This window comes from Lonchura striata, chromosome 3 (genome assembly GCF_050655825.1).
Source record: "Lonchura striata isolate lonStrDom1 chromosome 3, ASM5065582v1, whole genome shotgun sequence".
NCBI lineage: Eukaryota > Metazoa > Chordata > Aves > Passeriformes > Estrildidae > Lonchura > Lonchura striata.
In genome coordinates this window covers 74,976,768-75,002,669 of record NC_140705.1, presented here as the reverse complement: position 1 = coordinate 75,002,669, position 25,902 = coordinate 74,976,768, and the positions used below count along the sequence as shown (strand labels likewise).

At 37.2% G+C, this 25,902-nt stretch overlaps 1 protein-coding gene across 11 annotated transcripts in view; it reads left to right on the top strand.

Moving 5' to 3' along the window:
- Positions 1 to 11,127, top strand: part of SMOC2 (SPARC related modular calcium binding 2) — a 136,591-nt gene extending 125,464 nt beyond the window's left edge. For 3 of the 11 annotated variants that reach the window (XM_085575477.1, XM_085575475.1, XM_021544203.4), the window contains 4 exons: positions 3,149 to 3,251; positions 4,147 to 4,394; positions 6,774 to 6,817; positions 9,542 to 11,127. In XM_085575477.1, coding sequence (XP_085431603.1) covers positions 3,149 to 3,251; positions 4,147 to 4,394; positions 6,774 to 6,817; positions 9,542 to 9,565 — 419 coding nt within the window. In that variant the 3' untranslated portion in view covers positions 9,566 to 11,127. The other 8 variants (XM_085575476.1, XM_021544205.4, XM_085575469.1 and 5 more) reach the window with 5 other exon arrangements.
- Positions 11,128 to 25,902: the final 14,775 nt, after the last annotated feature.

The following is a 25,902-nucleotide window of genomic DNA, read 5'->3' as shown; positions in this document are numbered from 1 at the left end:
CCTGTCATTTGTTATATGTATTTGTTGGTCTAAGGCTTATTCTGGGTAACACTATCCTTAAAGCAAACACTTCAGTCTACGTTCTGAACCAGTATGTTATCTCCATGTGGTTTCAGCTTCCACCCTTTAACAACAAATTACTATGTATGCAAGCTGTCAAATCCACATAGGACAGGCAGCTGCAGAAGAACAAACTGAAGCCTATAAACCATAGCAAGAAGCATAAGGCTCCAATAAGAGACTAGTCTTTCCCTTTCTGTATTTAACCCAATGAAAGTGAATTATTCATTACAATCAAGCTAAAGATCCTCCAGTCTTGCCATCCAAAAATTTGTTGAAAATTAAAGCTCAGCTTGAAGCCTTCAGAGAATTATTCTGAGTTAGTAACACCTGCAAAGAACAGAGATTTCACTGTGGGGTAAATTGCTGTGTGATTGCCCACAGGTCAGCAAAACTTTTAATTGGGAGAAGCTGAATATTTTCTCTGTATTTGACTGATGAGGATTTTGTGGCGTGTCATTTTACATTAAGTAGTAGAGTAGTAATTTAGAATGTTTCACAGCAACTGATTGTGTTTGTTTTAACAACCATTTTTTGTATTCTACGAGATTTCTATTGCTGTCAGCTGTTATTGCAACTTTATGAAATGCACATTTAGAAACCTTTCTTATTCTTAGGAAAAATTGTCAGAGGCAGGCTTTAAACTGTGGAATTTTCTTCCTGCAATTTCTTGTGAATTTATAAGTTGATACTTTCCACTGCTTGTATCTCATAAATGGCAAGCTAAGTGAGGATTTTGATCTCTGTATCTGTAGTATTTGTACAGTCAGCAGCTCCCTGGACAGCAGTGGAAGCTACCTAGAGCAGATTTTTGTTTCTTCCAGATGTTTCAAGAAATACAGTCATAAATAATATGAAAAATTGGTGGAACTCCTAAATCAAATTGGATATTGTCATTATTAACTATCCAAAAAAAGGACAGAGAAAGAAAAAAGTCAAATTACCTTTGCTCCATGTTGTGCTGCATTGTTACATGCTGAGGTCTTATTTGCTGCCTGTATCGATTCACAACTTTAGTTCAGAGCAGAATTTAGGCTTCTGGCTGATGTTGGTAATAACAGCTCCAACATGAAATGAATAAAGCTCATAACATTCAAGATAGGCCTACATGGAGAACCTCAGACAGACTTTTCACCTGTCCTTTGAAGGGAACCAGCTCTGGCCCACAGGGCTGTCCTTGCTGGCAAGAGGTAGCACTGAGCTCAGTGGGTTGCTCAGGGACTCAGTTGCTTGACTCCTACAGGTTGGCATGCTGACACAACTGGATGTGCCTGCTGCATGCCTGCCCTCTACCTGCTCGTCTCTGGACAGATGTGCTTTTGTGGCTCACAAAGTTATGTGACCTCATTTAAATCACAATCCACAATTTACTTTCATGGCTGGAATGCCTGAACCTAATTTGGCAGCAAACTCTTTGCACTAGAGAGTATGCACTGAATGGAACCTGTTGGTATAGAATTCTGTCCTTCCCTTACTGACATCTTGCCGCCCCTCTTTCATTCCTTACAGTGAAAATTGAAGTGCTTGCCTCACTGAACTCAAACTTATAGTCATAGTTGCTGGATTGTTTGGTTTTGGTTTTTGCAGGGTTTTTTTTTATTTCTTTTTTCCAGTTGTGACAAGAAAAAGCCCACAACTGATTAAATACTAAGGAAAAAGGGACATATCTAACTGAGTGACAACTGCTTTCATATGTGTACTTTAGTGCAGTGAAACTTGCCTCAGTGAATTCCTTTTATATACCTTTTACTGAAATAAAATATCCGTGGTGCCAAAGGCAAGGAACTCATAACTACATGAATGTGTTAGACAATAACATCTAGTGAGTACTTCTGCTCTGCTGTACATAATAGCTGAGCTATTTTGACTGCAACACAACTAAGGGCTAATATAACACAGGTTTATTTCCTTGGATCAACATGGGATGTATTAAAAAATAATTTGCTGGGCAAGATTAAGCTTTTCAGGCTCATGTAGTCCTACTGCCTGCTCCAGAGGTTGCTGAGGAATGTAATAAAATACCAAATCCCTACTGACTGACTAATCTTACTTTTCCACAACACTTCAAAGTATTTCTATTTTTCACTTTAAAACAGAGCTACAGTAAGTGGCTTCCAGCATGGAATTGTCTGTGAAAGTCCTGCCGTGGGCTCTAGCTTCAAGCTTGTAATCTCCATGTCACTGACCATGGATCATCCTTATTTAACTCAGCTGTTTGGAGGGTTAGAGGAAGACCTGGTGTTTGGCTCAGGGCTCTAGGGAAAGGAGAGGAAGCAGGTGTATTGTATAAGCAAATGTCCATGTGTCAACTTCCATGTGGTTGTCAGAGGAATTTATCTGCTCCAGCTGTGCTGCTTGACGAGGGGATCTTTCAGTATATATTTATCTGACATATTATGTGTCCAAAACATGCTGTCAGTTTCTTTCAGAGAAGAACTTTGTAGCACGGGGAATGCGATTATGAGGATGATCTAGCATCACCATAGGCTCTCACTGTATGAACCTAAGTACCGACAACTAACTGATTGGGCGAGGTGCTATATACTGCTAATTAACCCCTGTCCAAAGGAAAGGGAAGGACACAAGGAGTTGACTATCATTTTACAAAGAGGAAAACCAATGTACTGAAAATATGTGTGTCAAGAAAGCTAGTGGAAAATAAGAGGAGCAAAAGTGGAAATCTGAAATAGGTATTGTCTTGTCAACTTCTAGACCATGTTTCATGTACATGCATCATTGTACAAACTTTTATGGCTTCACAGCAGTTTTTTTTCAAAATATGACACCCATGTTAAAGACATCTGTAAGAAGGAAAAGTTATGGTCAAAATTTAAATAAAAGAACTCAAGGTATGCAAAACAAATTCACACTTGCTTCAGTTCAATGGGTTGGTTTTTTATTCCTACTCTGTTACAGATCTGTACCTGAATTTAAATGCTTGTCTTTGAATTATGTTATGAACACGTTCACAATTAATGGAAATTTGTGTACAGGGAGTAATATCTATCTCAAAGTCTAAATTATTGTTTGAGTCTAAGTGTTGTAAAAACAGGTAACAAGAAAAGAAATAAAAAATCTGATTTTCTAGGTTGTCCTGGGGCTAAGAAGAATGAGTTCCTAACGAGTGTTTTGGATGCATTGTCCACAGATATGGTGCACGCAGTCTCTGATCCATCACTGTCTTCCAGCCGGTGGGTTTCAGACCTTTTTCTGTGTCTTTAAAAGGCCTCTGACGGTGGTGAACAGATTGTTGAGGGCTTTGAGGAGGAGCCTGCATAAAGGGTGAATTTCCAAGAGCCTATCTAGGAGAGTTTATTTCAAAGTCACCACTGTGGACTATGTTCACTAAGCAGAGATACACTTGACAGATGAATTCTCAGCAGCACAGCTCAGGGTTTATCTGTAGCTGCTTGGGCAACTGTGTGTCAGTCTTTGTTCTCCTCTCAAGGCTTTATTTCTTGAATGTGTGCTACCTTCCTGATTCATATTCTTCCTAGTTGCTTGCAAAACAAACCAATGCTATCAACAGTCATAGGCAGTGTTAAAAATGTGTAAGTGATGTCAAACTTAGGGCAGCTGCAGGTCAGGTACTTATCTGAGGAGATAACATTTATTTTTATAGCTTATCCTGTAATTCAATACATTTAGGTGTTCTAGCTCTAAGAGAATCCATCATGTGTTATAATTGGAGCTTTGGTATTTGGCAATGCTGATTGTTGATCAACTTCAGTTGGTTACTTTACACATTTAATGTATCTACTGACTATGAAGCAGTCTTTTTTATTTCTCTCTCCACTTTTCTCTCTTTTAGGAAATTTAAGGAGAAAACACTGTTTGCCGAATATGATGCTGACCTCAACAGGGTTTCAGAAAGTACACTAAAAGCAGATTTTAGCCCTTAGTGTAAAATTTAGGACATCGTTGGTCAAAATGAAAAAAAGAGAGATTTATTATAAGTTAGTGTCCAAAACCAGGGCATTTTAGATAACAATGGTAATGGCCATCTGACAGTGATGTAACTATTCTGAAATAAAGGTATTAAATATCAGAATTAAGAATAAATTGTGGTTGTTTTTTTTGTTCCAGTGTTTCTGAGCCTGATCCAAATCATACTCTGGAAGAGAGAGTTGTCCATTGGTATTTCAAACAGCTAGATAAAAATTCCAGTGGTGATATCGGCAAGAAGGAAATCAAACCATTTAAGAGATTCCTAAGAAAGAAATCCAAGCCGAAAAAATGTGTGAAGAAGTTTGTGGAATACTGTGATGTGAACAATGATAAATCCTTGTCAGTTCAAGAATTAATGGGCTGCTTGGGAGTAACAAAAGAAGAAGGTAAAGCAGAAACAAAGAAACGCCATAGTAAGAACCTTTTCTCTCTGTCTTTTTCACTAAATTCTTCAAAGTTTATGAAACCTGATATTTATATGTACCAGAGTTATACAAAATAAAAGAATACACCTGTCTACAGTTAATGTTGCTGTAGCTTAGGGCAGACGGCAGGAAAGTTGCTTCTGGATCACTTTGCTCCAACAGAATCAAAAACTTCCTGTTGATTCTAACTGTTAAATGTATTATGGTAGGAAACCTAAGAAGATATAATAACAGTCATCAAAAAGCCAGTTTAGTGTTATTATAGAATTGTGTTCTGAGTAGCTGGAAGTATCACACCTGTGCTTTTTGAATTCCTGGAAGGAAGCACATGGTTGAGCTTGCTAATGAGTTCTCATGTCTCAAATGTGGTTTAGAGATGCAGAGAGGAATGTGGTAATTTGCCAAACAGGTGAGATAATGGCTGATACACAGCCACCTTACCTTGCTGCCAGACTTATAGGAAGGGGAACAACTAACTACAGAGTATAATAGTACCTGCAGAGTTCAATCACACAATTCCTGAAAAGGGGAAAAATAATTAAAAAAAAAAAAGCAGTAGGTCCCCATACTTTAAGAAGTTGTGGAAGAATTAATATAGGTAATTTGTTTCATCTGGTACCTTAAAATGAAGCAAGGACAGTAGAATAAAGGAATCATTGGTTGTATTCAAGGCTAGGAAAGGAATATTTTATGTCTGCAGAGTCGGAAGAGACATTTTACTAATGAAATAAATTGTCTATGGATCACAGTAACAGATCTCTCAAAACAAGTATTGATCAGATCCAGGTGTTTTTTTCTGTGGCTTTTTTTTTTTTGTGGACCTCATAATGATACTTTCCAATTTTCACTTAGATGATGAAGGTTAAAAAAATGCATATGAAGGTGGATGATTTCTGGTATCTTTATGCTATGAATGTGGAAAGAGAAACACTTCTGTCCTGCTGCAGCAGGCATTCTTAGGACTTATTGCGGATGAAATTTGGGTCCAAAATCACTACACAGGAGGTAAAGGAAAGCCATAGCAAGACTGAAAGCAAACCCCAGGTTTTTTTTCTTCATATTCCAGTAGAAAAACCCCGAAAAATTAGGATAAACTTCCTGTTCTGGAAATGAAAATTGTAAGAGGCATGAAATAATGTGAAGATCACACACAGATTTGGCTGAAATAAAAATTATGACCACCATAACTGAAGTTCTGTAACAAATCTTCTTCAAAAAAATCTATTCAATAATGAGAACATTCAACTTTGGAAGGGAAAAAAAAAAATCTCAGAAGTTTGGCATTAAAAATCTAATGGTATCCAGTTGGAAAAAAATTCTTAACCAAATCATTGGGTTGCTTTACTAGAAGTACATATTTTTAAGGACAAGACAATAAAAATTACTTTTGTTGGAGTATCATTATTCTATTTTGTTTCTCTTACTTGATAATTAAAATTTATTTTCTGATATTCCTTTCACTTGCACAAATGAAAGCAATTACCACTTCACTGCAGTTAGAGTTACATCTCTAGGAAAATATGAGACTCTTGTCACCTGAGGTGTCAGAGCTGAGCTAAGAAAGTGACTGTATAATTTTGTGTGAGTCCCAAGGTTCTTGTGTGAGAATAATTGGAAGCAATATAAAAGCTAGAGAGTTGTAAAGCATGTTTTCTGAAGGGGGTACTAGCTGCTGTAGCATTTTTCAGTATTCAGTTTTGTTTCCCTTAGTTCCAGTACAGCTTGTTTGATTCACAGACTGACAATGGAAAACCAAGAGAGCAAGTTCCTCCCTAGTCTCGCAAGTTTACTTGGGAAGATTAATGGGCTAGCAAATTCATTTAGCATTTTGAGGGTTTATTTTCCCCTATTTTGGGCACTGTCTTTGAGACTAAAAAATTTTAAAAAACAGTGATAATCTTGTCATTTCACAGATTAAATGTGAACAATGTTTTTGGTTTGTAGAATTGTTTCTGTGCACTATCTTTAATCAAAATGAATGCTTTCCAGACATTCTATTTGTCCATGCTTCTTTACTGCCAAGCATAATAGACTATATTTACTACTAAAGTTTTAGTAAGTTTGAAATGCTCAGCCTTGAATATATGCAAACTTCTAAGCAAATTTGACATTTAACTGGCAAGAGATGTCCAACTTTCATATAATGCCTTGAAAAAAGCAACATCTGTATTGAGGAAAGAAAAAAGTAGCTGTGTCAACAAAAGATATGAAATATTGTATCTCATTTATCGAAAGCTGTGCATTTACCCTGCTCTAAAAAATACCTTTTCAGAATGAGGGCTTCAGTTCTTGAGGATAACTTCAAACCATATTTATAATGTTTTCTTTCCCTTCCTTTAGCAGTCCCTAGAACCAACACTGAGAGCACTTCATCCAGCAGGCAGGTGAGTACTGAGGAGAGCAAGATCTCCATTTCTGCATCTCCTGGCTGAATTTCTTGGGGTTTTAGCAGTCATCATTGCAGCTTCAAACTGATTTAATCTGATATTTTGCAGAGTTGCCAGAAAAATGTAAAGCAACATCCCAATTAATGAATTTTAACTTAAGTTCTATGTATGGAAAGCTAAATCAGTCAATTACAGGCGCAGAGTAAATGTGCATAATTTGCAAAGTGGATTAGGCTTGGATGTGGAAGTTTCTAGAAAGGTGTATATTGACGTATAGGACATATATGATAACTTGGTGAGTGTAATTGAGCCCTCATGAGTCTTCTGCATTCCTGAATGACAACATTCCCATACACTTTTAAATGTGCACTGATTCATCTTCATTTAACTTTTACTTTAGCTGAATTCCGTCAGTTTTTCTTCCTGTCACACTATAGACACAAACTGACATTTATTGAAATGAACAAAGCCATGCATTTCCCATGCCCCGTGCAAATCTATATGTTTCACAAACCCCACTGCATCATTATATCATGGCTTTAAGCAGCTTTTAAAATCTTAGTGCAATGAAAAGAGCTGTCACTTCCAAATGCCTTTGCTGGCTGAGCAAAATATGCCAAAGAACTAGGATTTGCATCAGTCTGCTAACCTATGTTTAAACTAAAATTGCAGAATGATGGAGAAAATAAAATGTCAAGTGCCCTGACAACATAATCCATGATTTTTATTTTTATTTTTATTTTTTTTTTTTTTATCAGTTTTCTGCAAAGACTTGATCTTGTTTTTCAAAGTAGCCCCAGTGTCATCCATGTAGGTTTGGCTACTCAAGCCATTCAGAGCTGCAAAAGGCACAAAAGTAGAGTTTTTTAATGAAGGAAAGGTGCACTTTGAAAAGGAAAGACTCCAGTAAAGGCCACAAAAGTAAGTTAAAAGAAGTGGGGTTTAACTTGTGTGTGTCTATTTTTATAGCCACTTATTCTAAAGAAAATATTTCTGGCCAATATTGTCATACCTTCCTAGTACTTTTGTATGGTCTTGTAGGAGGGCTTGTGAGTCCAGTGGCTTGGTGGTCTAGCAAAAGAGTTATCTTCACACTATTCTTATACCTTACTATTGTATTAGTTAGAGGACTTAAATTATTAATGCCTACAAAAGTGTCAGTAAATGATGCACTAGTTTAAAAATTATTCATGTAACTATATTATAAGAACAGCTCAGGTAATGCTGCACCTATGAATATAGGAATTTGGCTAAAAATACCCCAAAACCCTAGTTGTGGTGAATGTCTTTCTATCTCTCATAAAGCTAGATTAATTTGTTAGAAACTTAACCCCAAGTGAACCTACCCACAAGCCAAGAGAAATCTTCCCCTCAAAGTTTCTTGTTGATTTGTTCCCTTTTTTTGTCTCTGCTTTGTTTGATGTTAGGTTTGCACTTCCTAAGGCAAGCTCAATATTGGTTGTGGTTTTTACCAGAGACCTCCTACATACCTTTGATGGAATATAAAATATTCTCACAGCTACAATAATGTGATACATTTGTTTGTTTAAACAAGTGTTTTTGGTCTTACTTTTTCAGGTTTTCCCCACAAATCATTTACACCTTAAACAAGACAGCCTGAAAACAATTATCCTTTCAGAACTCCAGAGCATTCAGAGGGGTTATTTTAATTATATAATGGCAATTACTGGCACACATGCATTGCAATTGAAGCATTGCAAGCCCTCTCCCCTTTCTTGTAATCTGATACCGACTTGTGGAAGTGTCCTTAGAACATCTATGTTTTTCAATTTTGTCCAATAATTTTGCTGACTCAGCATCAATTAAGAGCTGTTGCTGACAAATGATAGCCTTACATTAAGGCTGGCTAAGAAAACCATCTGTTGGCAGTTTTATACTTGAACAATGCATGGCTGCAAATGCACAAGGTGGTTTTCATCACAGAACTTCTCACTTGAAAGGAAGCTACTGAAAAGCATAGAAGCTGCTCAAAAGAAACCAGCCATCTGTGAAGGCCTAATCAGATTTGCACCACTCAGGAGACACAAACTCAAACACAAACTCTCTACTTATTTATTATTTAGCAGCAGTTTAGTTAAATATATGCGTGCTTTGGCACATGTTTTTTCACATTTGTTGAAAAAACAACTCAATGAAAGCAAGCAGATAGAGAAACATGCCCGGATGTTGTTACTGCAGCACAGCTTGGTTGCTCTAAAAGAGATCAAATAGGGGATGGGTCTGACTGGACTCAGGTAGTGGCCAGGTACATTTCCCTTGCTCAGCTCCACCCTGTCCAACAAACACACACATACATGCCCACGTGCCATCAGCGCTGCTTTTTGAAGCCTAGCAAAAGGTTTGTAAGGAAACCACAGATTGTGAGACTTCAGCCAGCAGCCCATTCCTTATAGGAGGATAGGAGCATGCCATAGCAGGTATATGGAACCAGAGACTTGCCCAGGCAGTTGCTCAAACTGTGTGATCAACAGGTATGGATTTAAAGGGCCATTGGTAAGTAGTCAAGATATTGCTCATACCCTTGCTCACAGGTGCCATAAAGGACTACAGGGCAGGAATATTTTTACTCCCTGTATATATTTATGCAGAATTCTGTTCTGATAGTTGCATATGAGTACTGCTAAAAAATAGAGATAGAATTTTCTGCTGGACTAATTGAAAACATCATTAATAATGCAAATTTTCCCAACTTCCTTTCAGCAAGTTTCGAAGAAGCAAGGGTGAACAACTTACTAATCCAAGGCAGATCTCTTTGACATGTGGGAGATTTCCTCACCAAAAGGCAATAAAAACAACTGTAGTATTTGCACTTTGTACTTAAAAATGTAAATTCACTTTGTAGAAATGAAATATTTAAACAGACTTTTTTTTTAATCTGTGAAAAAGTAATGGCTAGTTTTGAAAAATTATCACATACAATGTATGTGTATTCTTTTGTTGTCTAAAATATGTAAAACATGTTGGAGATGTAAAAGTTTGCATTTAAACAATTTTTTAAAAAATAACATTTTTGGCAAACAGTAGCACAGAAACCTGATTCTATGTATTTTTGATTTCAGTAGTATGCCTTATTTTTCTTAATACTGTCATTTAAGTAGAGTTATACTGAAAAATCTACTGTATTCTCAATTTTGTCCAAGCAGTGTTGAATGTTTCAGGTTTGCAGGACTGAGAGAATTGTGTAAATTGCTGTTTACTTGGTTTTGCAGTTTTTTACTGAACAGATATTTCATTGGTGGCAATATTTTATTTCATTTTATTTTTATTGTAATTATTAAGCTTTCCAAAGATCATACAATGAGAATACAACCACTAATGGATTCAAAAAACAATTATTCTACTTGGGATGCTTATAGAACAATGTATCCTTTTATCAATTTTTGAAGTGCCTTTATTAATAAGTTTTGGTAGGATTTTTCTCCTGTCTGCTTTCACTTGGGTTGATAACACAGCAAACCAAAACGGAGTTAGGCAGATTGTAGTGTCACTCCAGTCTGATTCAGCTGGGACCTTAAAAGCATGTTTCCATGGTCAGTGCAAAGCAGGTACAGAGTTTGTATGGGGCAGAATAGTAAATCTTTCTATTGTGACGGGGAAGGATAAGCCTTTTTCCTCTACACATGGCTACCCTTATAAATCCTTTGGCTTGCCTGCGGGCCCAGTAGAGGAGGGGCTATTCACATTGCCCCCACCTGAAGCTATTTTTTAACTGACTAAAGAAACTTCTTGAGCGTTTTCATACTTTCTCCATCATTTTCCCCCCAATGCTTTTTTCATATGTGTGTCTGAGGGGAATAAGAACTTTGGATGTGAATCTAAAGCAGGGGACCCAAATGAAAAAAGGTTCTGCTCTTGAACAGCTGGGAGTTACAAGCAGCTGGGCTGATCAATGCAGTGGTAGAAGGACTACTGGCATCTAGGAGCTGACATGAGAAGGCAGGAATGTAGCAGCAAGCAGTGATTTCATTGCGGTTTATTTGAATAATGTAGGATTTGACATGTGACCAACTATTCATAATAGCACCCTGCTTGAGTTTGTATCTGGAAAACTTTCTCTGAATCAAAAGGTGTCCTTTCAATTCCAACATATTCTGAAGTAATAGGAAACATTGTATGCAATGGAATTGTATCCCAGAAATTGTGTACTCTAAACTCTGCAACAGGAGAAACCAAGGCAATTGTGTGTTATCTTGTATTTTTGTTTTTAAAAGTATTTGTTATTCTTTTATAATGTTAAACTTGGAAATTAACCTTCTTTACAGATTAAAGATTAGTATGTTATCAAACTATGCTGCTGATTTTTCTTTTGCAACACAGAGAGACTTGTTTGGAAGTAGATACACATAAAGATGACTTCACCACTGCTTTGAGTTTACAAGGAATCTCATGACCTTGCATTGTGTCCATCTACTTTTATTGAATTCTCTTTTAAGATCATTCATTTCTTAGTCATACCATTCCTTCCTTGAATTCTCCATATAGCTTCAACAGGCCTCTTGCTTCTTCTCAGCAGAGTATAGATAGAGATGACACCTTTTCCCCTGCATGTGAGTGTGAGCTGCAGGGCAGCTTTCAGCCTGGCTAGAAATAATGAGGAGAGAGATGCAAGCCCTCAGAATTTACAATGCCTGGTTAGGTGGTCACAGTATGGTTAATAGCAGCATTTTGTAAGAAGCATTTAATTCCATTGCTTTGGCTTTTGGAGACAATATAAACATAGGCTACCAAATTTTTTGCCACGTCCATGGCTTGAAAATGCACCCCATTTAAACTGAGAGGTTGTGTGGGAGGGCAGATTTGGACTAGCAATATGATTATATCATGAGTGGTGGAAGTGCAGGTAAATTCTAAAGGCTTTTTTAGGTAGCCAAAGACTTCTACAACACAGAGTCATTTAATAACTCTACAACAACTGAAACAGGAGGTGTTTCTTCTTTGTATACATTTCTGTGTCATCACTTTCATGACTTATGTCAATTAACAGAGACTACATCACTTGAATATAAGTCATACTGACTTCTTATACTGCCAGGTAGAGTCCAGATCCTTCATGGAACCATATTTGCAAGATTGCTAAATTCACCTTGGCTTCCTGTATCTCCCATATGCCCACGGGAATATTTAAACTGAGATAAATATTCTATTTGTAACTAGGAACAGCTTTGATACCAAAAAGGAATCTATGTGGATAGGCCCTTAGGCTCACACTACAGTGTTTATTGTTTACACAGTAAATTAATTAGTTCTACTTTTTATCCTACTCATTGTGCAACAATTTAATTTCAATTTTAATCCTGTTACTGAAAACACAACTTATACTCTGCTTCTCATTGACCAATATTTGTTCTAGTTCCAGCTATTGCTGAACATATTTGTTTGGAACTTTTATAAGGTTGTAAATAGAAGACTATAAAGTTTGTAAAGTGTGTATGCATTCAATTATTTGTTCAGCCTGTTGCAATGTTCATCAGTCAACAGGCCACACAGTGAGAAATGCTCTATATTTTGACAACACTTTGGAAAACTTACTCATGTTCTTCCTATCCCTACTTTTAGACCAATGTCATAGTTTAATTTTTACCAAAACCACTTAATTGTCAGTCTTCTCCCAGTCTAATAAAATACCTAGTTTTCAGGTACTCATTTTGTAGACTTGGGACCTTGATGAGTGCTCCAAATGACGATTTTTCTTGTTAATGTAATTTCAGATATTGAAAGACTAAAACAGAGAAACCTGAACAAAAATCACTGCATATAAAGTTTTACACTGTACTTTTTTGACCACGCTTTTGCCCATCACAAGTAACATAAACCCATGGAGAAAGCTGGCATTCCTAGAAAGCTTGAAGGAAAAGAAAAATAAAGATTGATTAATTAAAGATATTTACGTGTTTCCAAGATTTGATAGATGTAATTAATATTTTCTTTTTACAGTGGTAAAAAAAGATGGATTAATGGAGGTTAAGAAATCTTTGCTGCCAAAGATAATATAATTGTCCCTTTTAAATTTTTACATTGGTATATAGCTAAGTTATAGAAACTAATGTTTTTAAGTAAGAGTCTAGTCCTGAGAGTAGAAGTTTTATTACTTTGATTTCCTTTAGGATGGCAAATTGATGTAATTTTGGAGAAATTTGACATTAAATAGGAACCAAGTAAGTTTATTGATGTCTGAAACATTAGAATGATTGTAGTAAATTATTGATACAAACTGTACTCTTGTCCAATTTAATTGTTTCAGTTCAATTTTTGTAAGTGAAAACATGTCCTATGTTTAAAAAGCATCAATAATGCATGTTTCTTTTTCTTTAAACAAAAACTCATGTGGAAAGCATTGAGAGCAACGCATTTCCCTAAAACATCCAATGAGGAGGATAGCAGGGAGAGAGGTCTATTTTTATCTAAGTTAATGATAGAAATATATGCAGTATTTTCCCTCTACTACATCCACCTTCCCTTTTTTCATCATACACTTTGCCCTCGGACTCATGATACTGGTGGTGCACAAAGGCTTTTTGGAAGGTAAGATAATTAACTGAGAGTCCATTCTGTGTGTATGAACAATCTTTTACATAAAATAGGGTCATCTGAGTCATCCTTTCCCTAGATAATCTCTTTACTTAACATCAGTTCAATGCATGGGATTTCTTGCTTCATATCAAGTACAGAATCCTTCTTTGCACAGTCATGGGACCCATTCTTGGCTGAATGGGTAGTTTATGAAGAAAATCTTTCATAAAATATCAGCACAGTCTATGGGATTCTAGGTGGACAGCTGCAATTTTTTATTAAGCCACTGATAACAGTTAATAAAGATTTATAAAACCCACTCAGTATGTGAAGTGAATCCATGAAGTTGCCTCTATTTGTTCTAAATAGTCAGTCAAGGACAAAGGACAAAAAAAAACCAGAAAAAAACAGGGTGAATGAAGTGAGAAATATTGTTTCACTAAACCATGATTTACTGATTTCATGAGATTGGGGTTTACTATGAAATGTCACTTGGAGCTTATTTTACTTTAACTAACAAGCATGAAATATCAACATGGAAAAGCAACATTTGGACACCTATTTTGTCACAAAATTGGATATTGTGAAAGGTAGAAGTGTTCTTGCTCTTCCACCAACTTTTTTAAAAAAATTGTATTTGTTTAAAAGCAGTCAGACAGTCCAAACATTTTTTCATGCTTCATCTGAGTTTTGGAGTGTCTTGCTATCACTGTGTGAAACAAAGAAAAACAAGACTGGGGCTTAATGAATGGTTGGATTTTGCACTAAATGCATATGAAATGTGAAGAAAACTGTAGTATAGGTAAGGGTATTTATATTAGTTTGTATCTATGCAAAACAGTTGAAGCAGTGTGAATTATATGCAGAAATATAAGGGGTACTATTCCAGCTTGCAAAACAAGCCTGCCATGAGACTGATTGCAAACATACTCAAAACCTAAAATATTCTAGCATATCTCTACTTTTAGCAGTCATTTCACTCAAAGGCTGATGTGAACCAAAATCCACTTTGACTACTACCCAAGGAGTAAGTCTAGCTCTCTTGGTTTGTAGCTTCCCAATTAGTTTTCCTGAATCCACAGCTTGGGTACATACTTCTGAGACCCCCCAGGCTGCGATACAAAGGGACAAAGACCCAGAACAAAGAACACAGGATTAAACATGGTGACAGATACTGCAAAGTACAGGATATTGCTCCATAGCTCAGAGTTTTTTATCCTGATGGGCTGTGATCAACTGAAAACTCCTGCCCTGTATCATCAATGACAAACCCTAACTTCCTGCTTCCTAATGCATCAAATCCGTGCCCAGATTTAGAGAACATTATGCTTCAACTGAGTGGGAGGCAGTGTGAGTCACAACTACAGGGCATTTGAGAAATGCTGTGTCTCCTCAATAAGTGCTCACTTAACTCCCACCAATTAATTTCTCTTTCTGCTCAATACCATATGATGGAGCAGCATCTGCACACGTCAGTTCTTTAGTGCTCTGCAGAAAGGAGCTGTGCTTCTCAGCCTGGAGCATAGTTTGTTGTATTGAATGCTCAGAGTCAAGGAAAGTTTTTTCTGTAGTTTGCTGTTATCCCAGGAACCCACTGCTGCCTTACAGAGGTTTCAAAAAATATTTTGCAGCACAAAATATACAAAGGAAGAAGTGCTGGCTGAAGTGGTAGAAAAAAAAGAACATGTAATTTAAAAAAAAAAGCTAATAAAAAAAGAGAGAAGAAAATCCTTAAGAAGAGAGACAAGAGAAAAAAATCAAAATAGGATCATGGAGACACTCTGAGGCACTGAGGAAGGTGGCCAGAGCTCTGCTAAAGCCACATGTGGAAATGAAGGAAGAGCAGACAAAGAGAACACAATGAAGAGAGAGCAGGTAGAAATGGTAGGGGAGCGAGCTTGAAAGGGTATGAATGAAAACAAAGCAAGGATAGAAATGCTAAAGATAGAAAGAATAGAATAGGTGTTTAGGCTCCCATGAGGAGGAAGAGTCTGAGAGATTGAGGGGAGAATAAGATGAAGGGACACAGTTTCTCTCATACAGCATCACTTTCTGAGTCGTATAAGAGGTTTTTCTTGCCTTTGGATATTTCCTTATCCATGTATAAGATCTGAATTTATTCCTTGGTATCCCAGTCACTCCAGTGCCTTGTTCCAAAAGAAATTGTTTTCATGGCCAATCCCAAGGCTTCCTTTAGATCCAGGAAGTCTGAGCAACATATAATGAAAATGTGAAAAACAAACCAGTATATTTCTAAACTAAGAGCAGACTTGACCAGGATGAGGAAATCAGAACCACAACAAAGATAAATTTTCTTTTATATTTCTTATTCAGTAAAGATGCAAGAAAATTTAATTAGCTATGTTTTTTTAGATTTTTCTTTTATTCATTTCACCAACAAATCCTCTGCAGGCTTTGCTGATACCCTACAGTTTAACATTTTCTTTAATCAACACATAGATGACAAAGGATTACAAGAGTTCTTAATTCTTATTGTCTGGTTTTTTCTTTTGTGGTTTTCTTTATGTTCACTCTTGGGGTGGCTAAAAACTAATTATTTAAATGCTTCTTAAAGTCTTTAATCTTTAAAGGTTTGTATCTCTGCAAGGGAAAAAAGCAGAGAAACAGACTGCAAGAAAGATGTTCAAGAAAACTTCGGAGCCCTTAGAAAGTACCACATGTTCGTATTAGAACTATTTTTAAGGTACAAAATGTTTCCATGATTTGATGACAAGGAGTTTGACTTCATTACCTTTGGAAATTTACTTAGAAAATTCATTTGGATAACTACTTAGAAAATAGCTAATGTCAAGTAATGTCTCTCACTTTAGATTTTCAGCAGTGCACTGGAGCAAGTTCAACACATGCTGTCCTAATGCAAATAGCAAAACTAGGGAGAGGCTGGGAAGGGGCTTCATGTGGGTGCAGTTTGAAGTGAGAAAGCCATCTACATGCCCATGAACAGCTTGGAGAATGGGAGAGAGGGACCAGGTGAAGAGGAGGAGGCTGCAGTGAGAGTAGCAAGATAGCTTGTCTTACAACCAGTACCTGCTCCACCACTTAAAGCCCAGAGACTTTGAACTGTTCAGAATCTGTGTTCGGGTAGTAAGCAGCGTAGCCAGTCCAGATCAGATTTTGCCTGAAAGGTTTTCACCTTACACCAGGCAGTACAACTGAAAAACGGAAGACAATGGAAATTGGCACAGACTTCTGTTTGCTTGCAATGGTTGAAGGTGGGGAGGGTGGGGAGGGAGGGGGGGATGGACAGTGACAGAAACATTGTTTTAAACTCTGGAGCCTCTGCTCAATTTTAACTCTTTAAAATAGAAAGTTTCATTCTCTTCTGAAATCTATGAAGTGGAACTTCCTAGGACTGAATGTACTCTTCACAGTGAGAAAGGGAGATCCAGGCACCACAATGAGACAGTCATCTCTGAGAAGAGATGGCCCCAACATCATGGCTGTTTAATAAAAAATACTGAGCATTGCTTTAAAATAGAAGCTAAATGTATAAATGAATACAAATACTGCCACATTGAAACTCAATCATCATATACTCATTCCCCATTTTTCTTATAATTTTCAGTGAAAATTTGATGGATTCTGTTTAAGAAATTGTTTATTATAGCTTCAGCCATAAAAAAACCCAGTAAGTTTCAGATAAATTTTCCCTTGGAAGTTTTGCTTTAGTTTGTACTGTTGGGGTATAGGCCTTGTTGGTGGGTAAAAGTCAGTAATGCGTTCTTTACAATCTTTGGTCAATTGTAACTGTTAGTGTATCTTTTATTTTATTATTTTATCACTTTTTTTTTTATTTTTTAGGGGCTTGAAATTCTTTCATATGGTAACAGACCATACTTCTACCAATTACTGTCTGTTAAATAGTATTTCCAATCTTCTTCTGGACAATAGTAAACACATTTGAGAGGGAAATAAGAGGACAGATCATGCAGCATTTGTATATTAGTGACATTGCATTGTTGATGGTATTTTCATCTTTTGCTCTTCATGCATTTAGATTATCATTATCTTTCATCATAATTTTATTAATCAGTACTTCTACATAGCAAGCAATGAAAACAAAGAAAATATTTTAGAACAAAAATTCTGTTAGGGAATTAATTGCATTTAAATTTTATTAATGTTTATAATCTTTTACACACATTTCCATAAGCAAAATTCAGCTCATGCTGATCTACTTCATGTTTTCATCATGCTACTGTATTTCACAGAGCAGTTTCCCATTGTTTGGGTGTCTGCCATAAATGTAAGGGAGTTCATTATTTTTGTCCTAAACCCCTATGTTTGTAGTCTAACGCAAAACCATGAGAAAATTTTTTGTGGCTAACAGCCTTTGTTTTAAAGATAGTGGGGAATGGAATACAAATAATTAAGGAATACAAATGAATGCCAAGGCAAAACTACGCATAGAAACTCGTAAAGCGCCTTTTTCAACTATTTGTAAGCTTGCCTTCTAGTGAATTTTCAACTCAGTTTTTGAAGAACACATTTAATAGATAGTGAAGTAGGATATATTTGCTACAGATGTTTCTGCATATAAATAAAATGGCTCTTGTCTAATAGCCTTTGTGAATTGCCTTCAATAAACACTGTGTTGTGGTTAACAGCAGAATCTATGTTTATTCAGACAATCTAACATGCAGGCAGATTTCTGTTCCCATATAAAGTTCCCTACCTTTCCCTAATACACTGTGCAGACCAGCTGTGCTCCAGTTCCCTGGAAACATTAAAGCGGTGTTTGACTAGAGCCTGGGACTCTAATGAGAACAGTGTGGATTTAAAGAGTTAGCCAGATCTGAGGGGGGAGTGGAAGCATCATTTTATCACATCTTGTTCCTGTGAGAGTCAACATACAGGGCTCCCAGAGGTAGGAGTTAAGGTGCTCTGGAGTAAAAGTATGCCCAGGTCCCTGGAACCAGGATCTGCAGTAAGTGAATGCAGGCTGTGAGCTTACCTGCTTAAAAGTGCTGCTACCCTTTCCCCTCTTCCACCTCAGGCTGAAGTGTGGTGAGGGTATTAGGCTGTGATACTCTGTTCACTCTGGAGTTTCTTATGCTCTTTGCCTTTTAAAAACCTGTCTGGAGGGTGCTGCTAGATGGGCTGAATGCACATCTGGTTGGCTGACAGGTTTAAGTGTGGCTCTTGGGTCCATTTCAAACCAGGGCTCCAGCACCATTGCTTCAGATCATGGCTTTGTGGGATCAGGCACAGGGCAAAACTCTAAACAAGCCCCAGCATGAGCCATCCCTACAAACAGTCCCTGGCTCACAGCAGCCTTTCCATCAGGCTTAATAAGTATAGGCGTGAATAAACAGATGAAACAATGGAACCTAGTATGGACTGCACAAGTGCTCAAGGACTGTCTTCCATGAGCAGGGAGGAGAAATGATCGTTTGCCAGCAGTAAGTTAGAGCAACAATTAGTTTGAATTTAATTCACACTAAGACCTCAGACATGGGCACAGTTAGCTCCAGCTGCAAAGGAACATATTTTGCTTATTGGCTGACTTTCTGAGTAAAGAGGTGCATGTGAATCCAAGACAGGTATTTCAAGAACATGGCAATGCTGCTTTTATAGACCAGATAAATTTTTTGAAGCTGAATTTTATTTTTTCTCTTGGGTAAAGCTAGGATAAAAGTAGCTAATGTGTAATGCAGACATCTGTACTGATGTAATGGTTTAGGCCATCATCAGGACAAAAAAAATGTTGAACCATATTTTCTGAAAATTCAACAAAAAGTCAGTATGAGGGATATAAAAAAAGTTGAATTTGGAGCAAGTGCATAATCTAAAATTTAGCAGTCAATCAAGAAGTTAGGTTTATGTGCACTGTTTCTAATAGCAAATAAAATCTCTCCTGCTGAATGGAGTCACTGCAGTTATATGTAGTGAATATACCCTAGCTGAGTTTCATCATCATTGAACAAGTCTTCTGAGAACCTGTTTCCAGTAACAGAACAAGGTTGGCAGTACAGGCTATACACACATCTGTTTCCTGGAACATGGCAAATCTGCAGTTCGTATCACAAACTGGGTTGCACATGTTCTAGAAAGCCTTGGGCATTGATTCTGAAGAGGAAATATGTTAATATGGGTTATTTCAGAATGGTTTTCAGGTTTAATTTAGCTGGTTATTCTGAAAACAGAAACCTGTATGAAATCTCAGCAAAAGTAGAGAGTCATTACTTACCATAAAGCTTTTTTAACTGCATAGAGTGATGGTGAAGTTTGGGGTGAATAGTTCTGTGCAAAGGTTCTGGTGAGGTTTAATGAAGATTGTTGACTACCAGAAGACAGAAAAAAATACCAGCAGAAAAGAAAAATGGATCATTAACTGAAGATTCATGTTTGGATTCATGTTATATTTTCCTGTTGTGGTCTGGTGACAACTGAAATACAAGATGTATAGCAGGAAGTTTTCAGTAACTTTTCAGGTCATGAACTGGTATAAAACCTGAGATGTTGTGCAAAACACAAGAAATTATCTCAAAGAGGAGTATGAGTGTAGTCAACACATATAAAAAGAAAAGCAGACACATTGCAATGAAAATCCATTTTCTTTGCAGGTTTAGAAGATACACCTGCCAACTCTATTTCTTTGGGAAATGTACTGAAACCCTCAGTTAATCTATTGTCCTCCTAATATAATGCTATAATCTGTATTTCAAAAACATGTAGAAACTTCCACCTACCATGGCCACAAGGGTCACCAAACATCAGACAAAATATAGTTAACTGCAACACTTTCAACAGTACACAAGGCATTCACTAGATTGGAATTTAACATCCTGGTGTCAGCCAGTGGCAAAGTACATTACAAATTGTGACCTTTAGCAACTCCATATGTTCACCTAATTGGTGGTCAAATATGGATTCAGGAAATACCCTTCTTCATAATAAAGATGGTGAATGAAGTCAAATTTTGTTGTAACATTTTAGGAAAAATGCTATTTTTTCATAATCTTTTTATATGAGTATTTTTGAAATGTTATTGTTAGATCAACATAAATTTCTCTTATATTTCTCTCAGTTTATGTCAGGAGTGAACTGTCCTATCAATTTACTAATGCAATGAACAACATAGCAGACTCGTGTGGCAATTTCTAACATTTTTCAGTTTGCAAATCTAATTTTTTTTTCAAGTTAGTTGCTTTCTCTTGTAGAGTCAATAAAAGGTGCTATCAGTAGATATTTCTTCATGATGTTTTGTGGATTTCTTGGAAACAGTCCATGGAACATCAATAAATACAGTTCACTGTTTGAGATTACCACTGTAGAAAGAATACTGATAGTATTGATAATACTATTCATGAATCCACTACCACTCATTTTTACCTGCTAATACCTGTTCATGCACCTTGGGAAAAAAATATGTTCTGCCATGAGGTCTATTGGAAAATCTGATTTCTCCCAGTTTGCAAATTAACTGATACTACAGGTTTGTGTTTTGGTATCTGTAGCAGTTTTGCTGTTTGCCTCAATTATGGGGTGTTTGTTTGCCCTTCTAAGTCTACGTCTGGTGACATGTAATTAAATGAAGAATTCCTTCTTCATGTCTGTTGAAGGTTTATCATAGCCAAATGTTTAGGTGGTAATTATACAAGAAGGATGTGGGGAAGACTTTCCACGTGCTTCTGTGGGGACAGAATTTAGTTTCTTAAATCATGGTTGGTGTATCCCTGAAAATATTCTCAACTCAGACAGAATTCTGAGCTTGGTAAAGTAGTGATTGAGCAAGGATCTACTTAGATTGATCTCTAGACAAGAAGTCAGACTGTGGATTATGTGGTTCTTGGCTTCTACAGCTTGTGAATTTCAAAATAGATATGCAATACAGAGGAATAAAGTTAAAATACACTTAATGCCACCCATTTAAAAGAATTATTCAGTTCAAGGTTTAATTAGAGGTGAGATTAGCTTGTAGGATTTGGATCAGTAAAACTTACTTTTTTGTTTGTTTTATAGGAGGAAATACTAACTCCTATATTTAGTTTCAGGCATGCTACTTTAGATTTCAAGTTTGTTCTATCCTCACTTTAAACTAAGTAAAAACATTAAAAGTTTGCAAACGTATAATTCAGTTGTTACCAAAACCCAATGGCAACTTTTTCTTCTTGTTAGTTGAAAGCTAAAAATGGGGAAAACAAATAGTAGCCATTCTTGTTTTTACTAACACTGTGAATCTTGGATTTTCTTTTTGTCTGCTTTTGTGCAATGAGATGTAACTGTGTTGGGATGAAAGCTTTGAGAGACTGACCTGGGACCCGCTGTTTGGCACAGATTGAGTTGGCCAAAGAAACTTTGCTTGTTGCCCTGCTCCCTGTCCATAAGCAGGCAAACATCTCCTTCACCCTGCTGAGAGCCACCCATCATTGCAACTCAGCAAACCAAACAGAAATTTATTGAAGGGCTTTACAAATGAGACACTCTTAGGAAGGGCTTGCAGATTCAGTTGAGAGCTTACATCTGGACTCACCCATGTGTGTCTAGCTGGGAATCTTGCCTCACATCTTACTTTAACTTGTTTAGGTATTTCCCCAGAATGCAAAGAGGTCCTGACATTCAATGGAGAAGTTTCAACAAGTTTCATGAAGCTAATTATATACATGGACATAGAACCAAGTACTGGAAAGAGTGTTATGAAAAAAAGTAATATTTCTGTAAGTAGTGCATAGGGATTGGTTTCTGATGGTTTGGCATGTGTGATTGAATTTGCTGGTCTATAATAAGTTACAAGAGACATGTGGAAACAATATTTTGAAGATCTTCATTCCTTGTTCTGAAATTGTCTGAGGAATTCAAAATTTTTTAGGAGTTCACATAAATGTATCACACTTGCTTGGGACCCCTGAATAACAATTCATAGGAAGGAACAAAAACTTTAGGACTTAGATACTTTAAAACAACTATCCAAAAATATGTTCTGATGCTCTAACCATTTCTACAGAGTAGTCTCTAAAAAATCAGATCTCCTCTTGTGGTGCCTAGCATCATAAATATTAAGTCTTTGTCCAAAAGTATAACTCACATTCACTGATTGATTTTATAGCAAAATATTGAAGCTGAGCTAGCCAGAGAATGCTTATAATAGCATCTTTCAAAGCTTTCCTCCAGATGGAGCATCTGTCCCCCTGCTGTTGTGCCAGTGTCTATAAAATACACTATCACTAGCTTAAAAATTATTTTTATTGAGTAAAATGAAACCAGAAGTCTGTTGTGGTTTAGATTACTGTTTCATATATTAATATTAAGCACAATTTCTCAAACAGGACTAATAAATGAGAACTGGCTTGTGCATTATATCCAAATTTACTGTTAGTACTGTAAGGGGACAGTAACAAAGCAGTTTTTCAAAACTGAGTCAGTGTTTAAACTGCCTAGGATCTTATTATTTTAAAACATCAGAATTGCAGACATGGTTGTAATGATTACTTAGAAACTCTGCTGGAAGAATATGTTATTCTAAAGAAAAAAATTATTATTAGTCTTGGGCTACGAGCAGTCATATATTGATAAAGTGTGTACATGTTTTTCCTAAACAATATTAACATAAAATTACACAATTTAGTTCAAATATAATTTTCAACTAAAAAATGAAAAATCAAACTGTTTCTTTTCTGTTTTTCTCTTTTCATTCCCCATTATCTAACATACAATGATGAGTTTAGCTTAGTAAAATGTGCATTCTTGGTTTTGTCCAATGCACTATCTGCAAATTCATTACATAGTTATTTTGGAGCATTCATGTTTCTCTCTTTTCCCTCAAAATACAGAAACCATCACTATAATGGTTTCTTCAGTGTTAAAATTCCAAATATGAGTGCTTCTAAAATGTACCTAACCATACTTGAGATAACAGTCTCACATCCAGCCATGTGATGGACTATCCCATTCCCTTCCCATGGCAGCACTGGAGCCAAGCACAGGACTTTATTGTGCAGCAGTGAAGAATACTGTGAATAGTTACATCAGGAGAAAAAAAATACTTAACTTCCCTAAATTTCATGGAGCCAAGCCTTGTTCACATCTACAAATTTGTGCTGTGTTACACCCAGGAGAGTCAGAATGACTGTCTGTCTGAGGCTTAACGATTTCAGGACTGACAGGTGTTAAATTAACAACTTTGATGTCATGAGAATCCATAAGGGTTTAATGGTTTAATGAGGACTTAAATGCAACTTCCACCTGTCCCAGTAGAGAACTGAGTTTCAGCTTGTGTTGTAAGTGCCTTGATCTTGTGCGATTCATCTGGTTCAGTAGAGAAAATGATCATGGTTTCAGTGGGAGTGCAATCTAGTTTCTAATCCTGCTTGTGTTAATTATGAAATTAACTCATCAGGGAGTTGGCTGGATGTATCATTTTTGTGCTGCAGCACCTCACAAACAGCTTCCATGATTACATTTTTTTACATTAATCTGTAAACATTTCTAGATAACAATCTCTTCTCACATCTAGTTAAGTTAGTGGAAATGACTGTTTTCCTACCATCCCACAGACCTGAAAAATCAATGAATATTTTGACCATACCAGCATTTCCAGAAGATTGTTGCTATGGTTACCTTTCCTAGTAGCTTACAAGGAGTGTGTCAAACCAGAGTGAAGGGAATCTGCTTAGCTATATGCTAAGAAACATTCAGGCAATCCCACTACAATTTTGGTTAAAGGTACTGAGCCAGTGACATGAGAAACTTTTCACTTGAAATTATCCACTTCCTTTTACTCTGTGGAAGAGAGCAGAACTCAGTTATTCAGTTAAGCCTTACCTTAGGTTTAATGGGAATGTCTGATCACTCTTCTGTATCTAACTCAATTTGTGAAAAAAAAAAGCCAACCCTCTATGACTGCTAAGAATAGATCCTATGCTTGGTATCCATTCTACCAACATGCTTATTCCAGTGAAGAGAAGCCTCTCCCTAGCAATTAGTCTTTTCCTTTAAATGACAATTTCTGCACTTCGTATATGTCCCTTCAGTAAGGACTACCTAAGAAAATAGTTGCTTGAGAAGGAAAGGAGGCTGGGCAGAATTAGGAATTTTAAGTCAATTCATGGCATGGGATTTATCACCTGGACAAAGAAATGTCAGTTTGGGCATCAAAGCTGAGTATCTTATATCACTTTGGAACAAACCCTCTCTGGTGCTTGGGTTGCAAAATGATGGTTTTCTTGCTACAAATAAATCATGCTTTTTGCTCTTCTTTTCTTTCCCAAGCTTCATTCCCTCACTGAATGCTAAGAAAATCTTATCTCACAAAGCTGCCAGGTTTAAGGGCAGGAGAAGAGCAGCAAGGCTGACCCAGGGGAAAAGGAGAATGAGGTTTTAGTTCATAGGAACACCTTTTTATCTGTGTTAGGTGGGTCTGGACAGACATCAAACAAAAAAACTTTGATGGCATGGCTCAGCATCCCCTAATATGGAAAGGATGTGTGTGCATTACAGGCAAGGTGCTGTGTTTTGGCGCTGATGATTCTCTCAAAGGAATGAGTGCCCTGCAGAGCAACCTTGACAAATTAGAGGGCTGGGTGATCACCAGTGAAGTTGGAAGGGAAAGTGCCAGACTCTGCATCTGGAATGGGGATGTGTGGACAGACTGGGGAATGAGAAGTTGGAGACCAGCACCATGGAAAGGGACCTGGGGGTCCTGGTCAGTGGCAAGTTGGACATGAGCCAGCAGCCAGGAGGGCCAGCCCTGCCCTGCAGGGCATCAGGCACAGCATCGCCATCCACGCAAGGGAGGGGATTGTTCTGCTCTGCACTGAGCTGGGGCAGCCTCACCTCGAGTGCTGGGGGCAGTTTTGGGTGACACAATGTAAGAAAAATATTAAACTGTTAGAGAGTGGGCCAGGAGGATGATGAAGGGCCTTGAGGGGAAATCATATGAGGAGACACATGTCAGTTGGTCTGTTCAGCCTGGAAAAGAGGAGACTGAGGGGAGATCTCATTGAGTTACGACTTCCTTGTGAAGGGAGGAGGAGGGGTGGACACTGATCTCTTTGGTGGCCTATCACAGGACTGGAGGGAATGGCCTGAAGCTGTGTCAGGGGAGGTTTAGGATGGATATTTGGAAAAATTTCTTCACTCAGAGGGTAGTAAAGCACTGGAACAGGCTTCCCAGGGAAGTGGTCACAGCATGAACCTGACAGAATTCAAGAAGTATCTGGACAACACTCTCGGGCACATGGTGTGTCTCTTGGAGATGGTGCTGTTCAGGGCCAGGAACTCGCTTGTTTATCCTTGTGGGTCCCTTCCAACTCAGCATATTCTGTGATTCTGTGATTCTGCAATATAATTAGCCAAGTCTACCAGAGGTCTCTGCATATCTGATCACATTCAGATATGACGGCAGTAACTAGCACAATTTAACTGGAGTCTGCCACGAGATGGGTCTACCACACTTCCAGTTTTTGTTCAGTCTTAAGGCAGCTGAGAAAATGTAAGCTGAGAGATACATTTACGTGTGGTTCCAAACCAAGTTTAAGGCATGGCATTCCACAGTACCATGAGCAAGTCTGAATGCATTTTGAAATAAA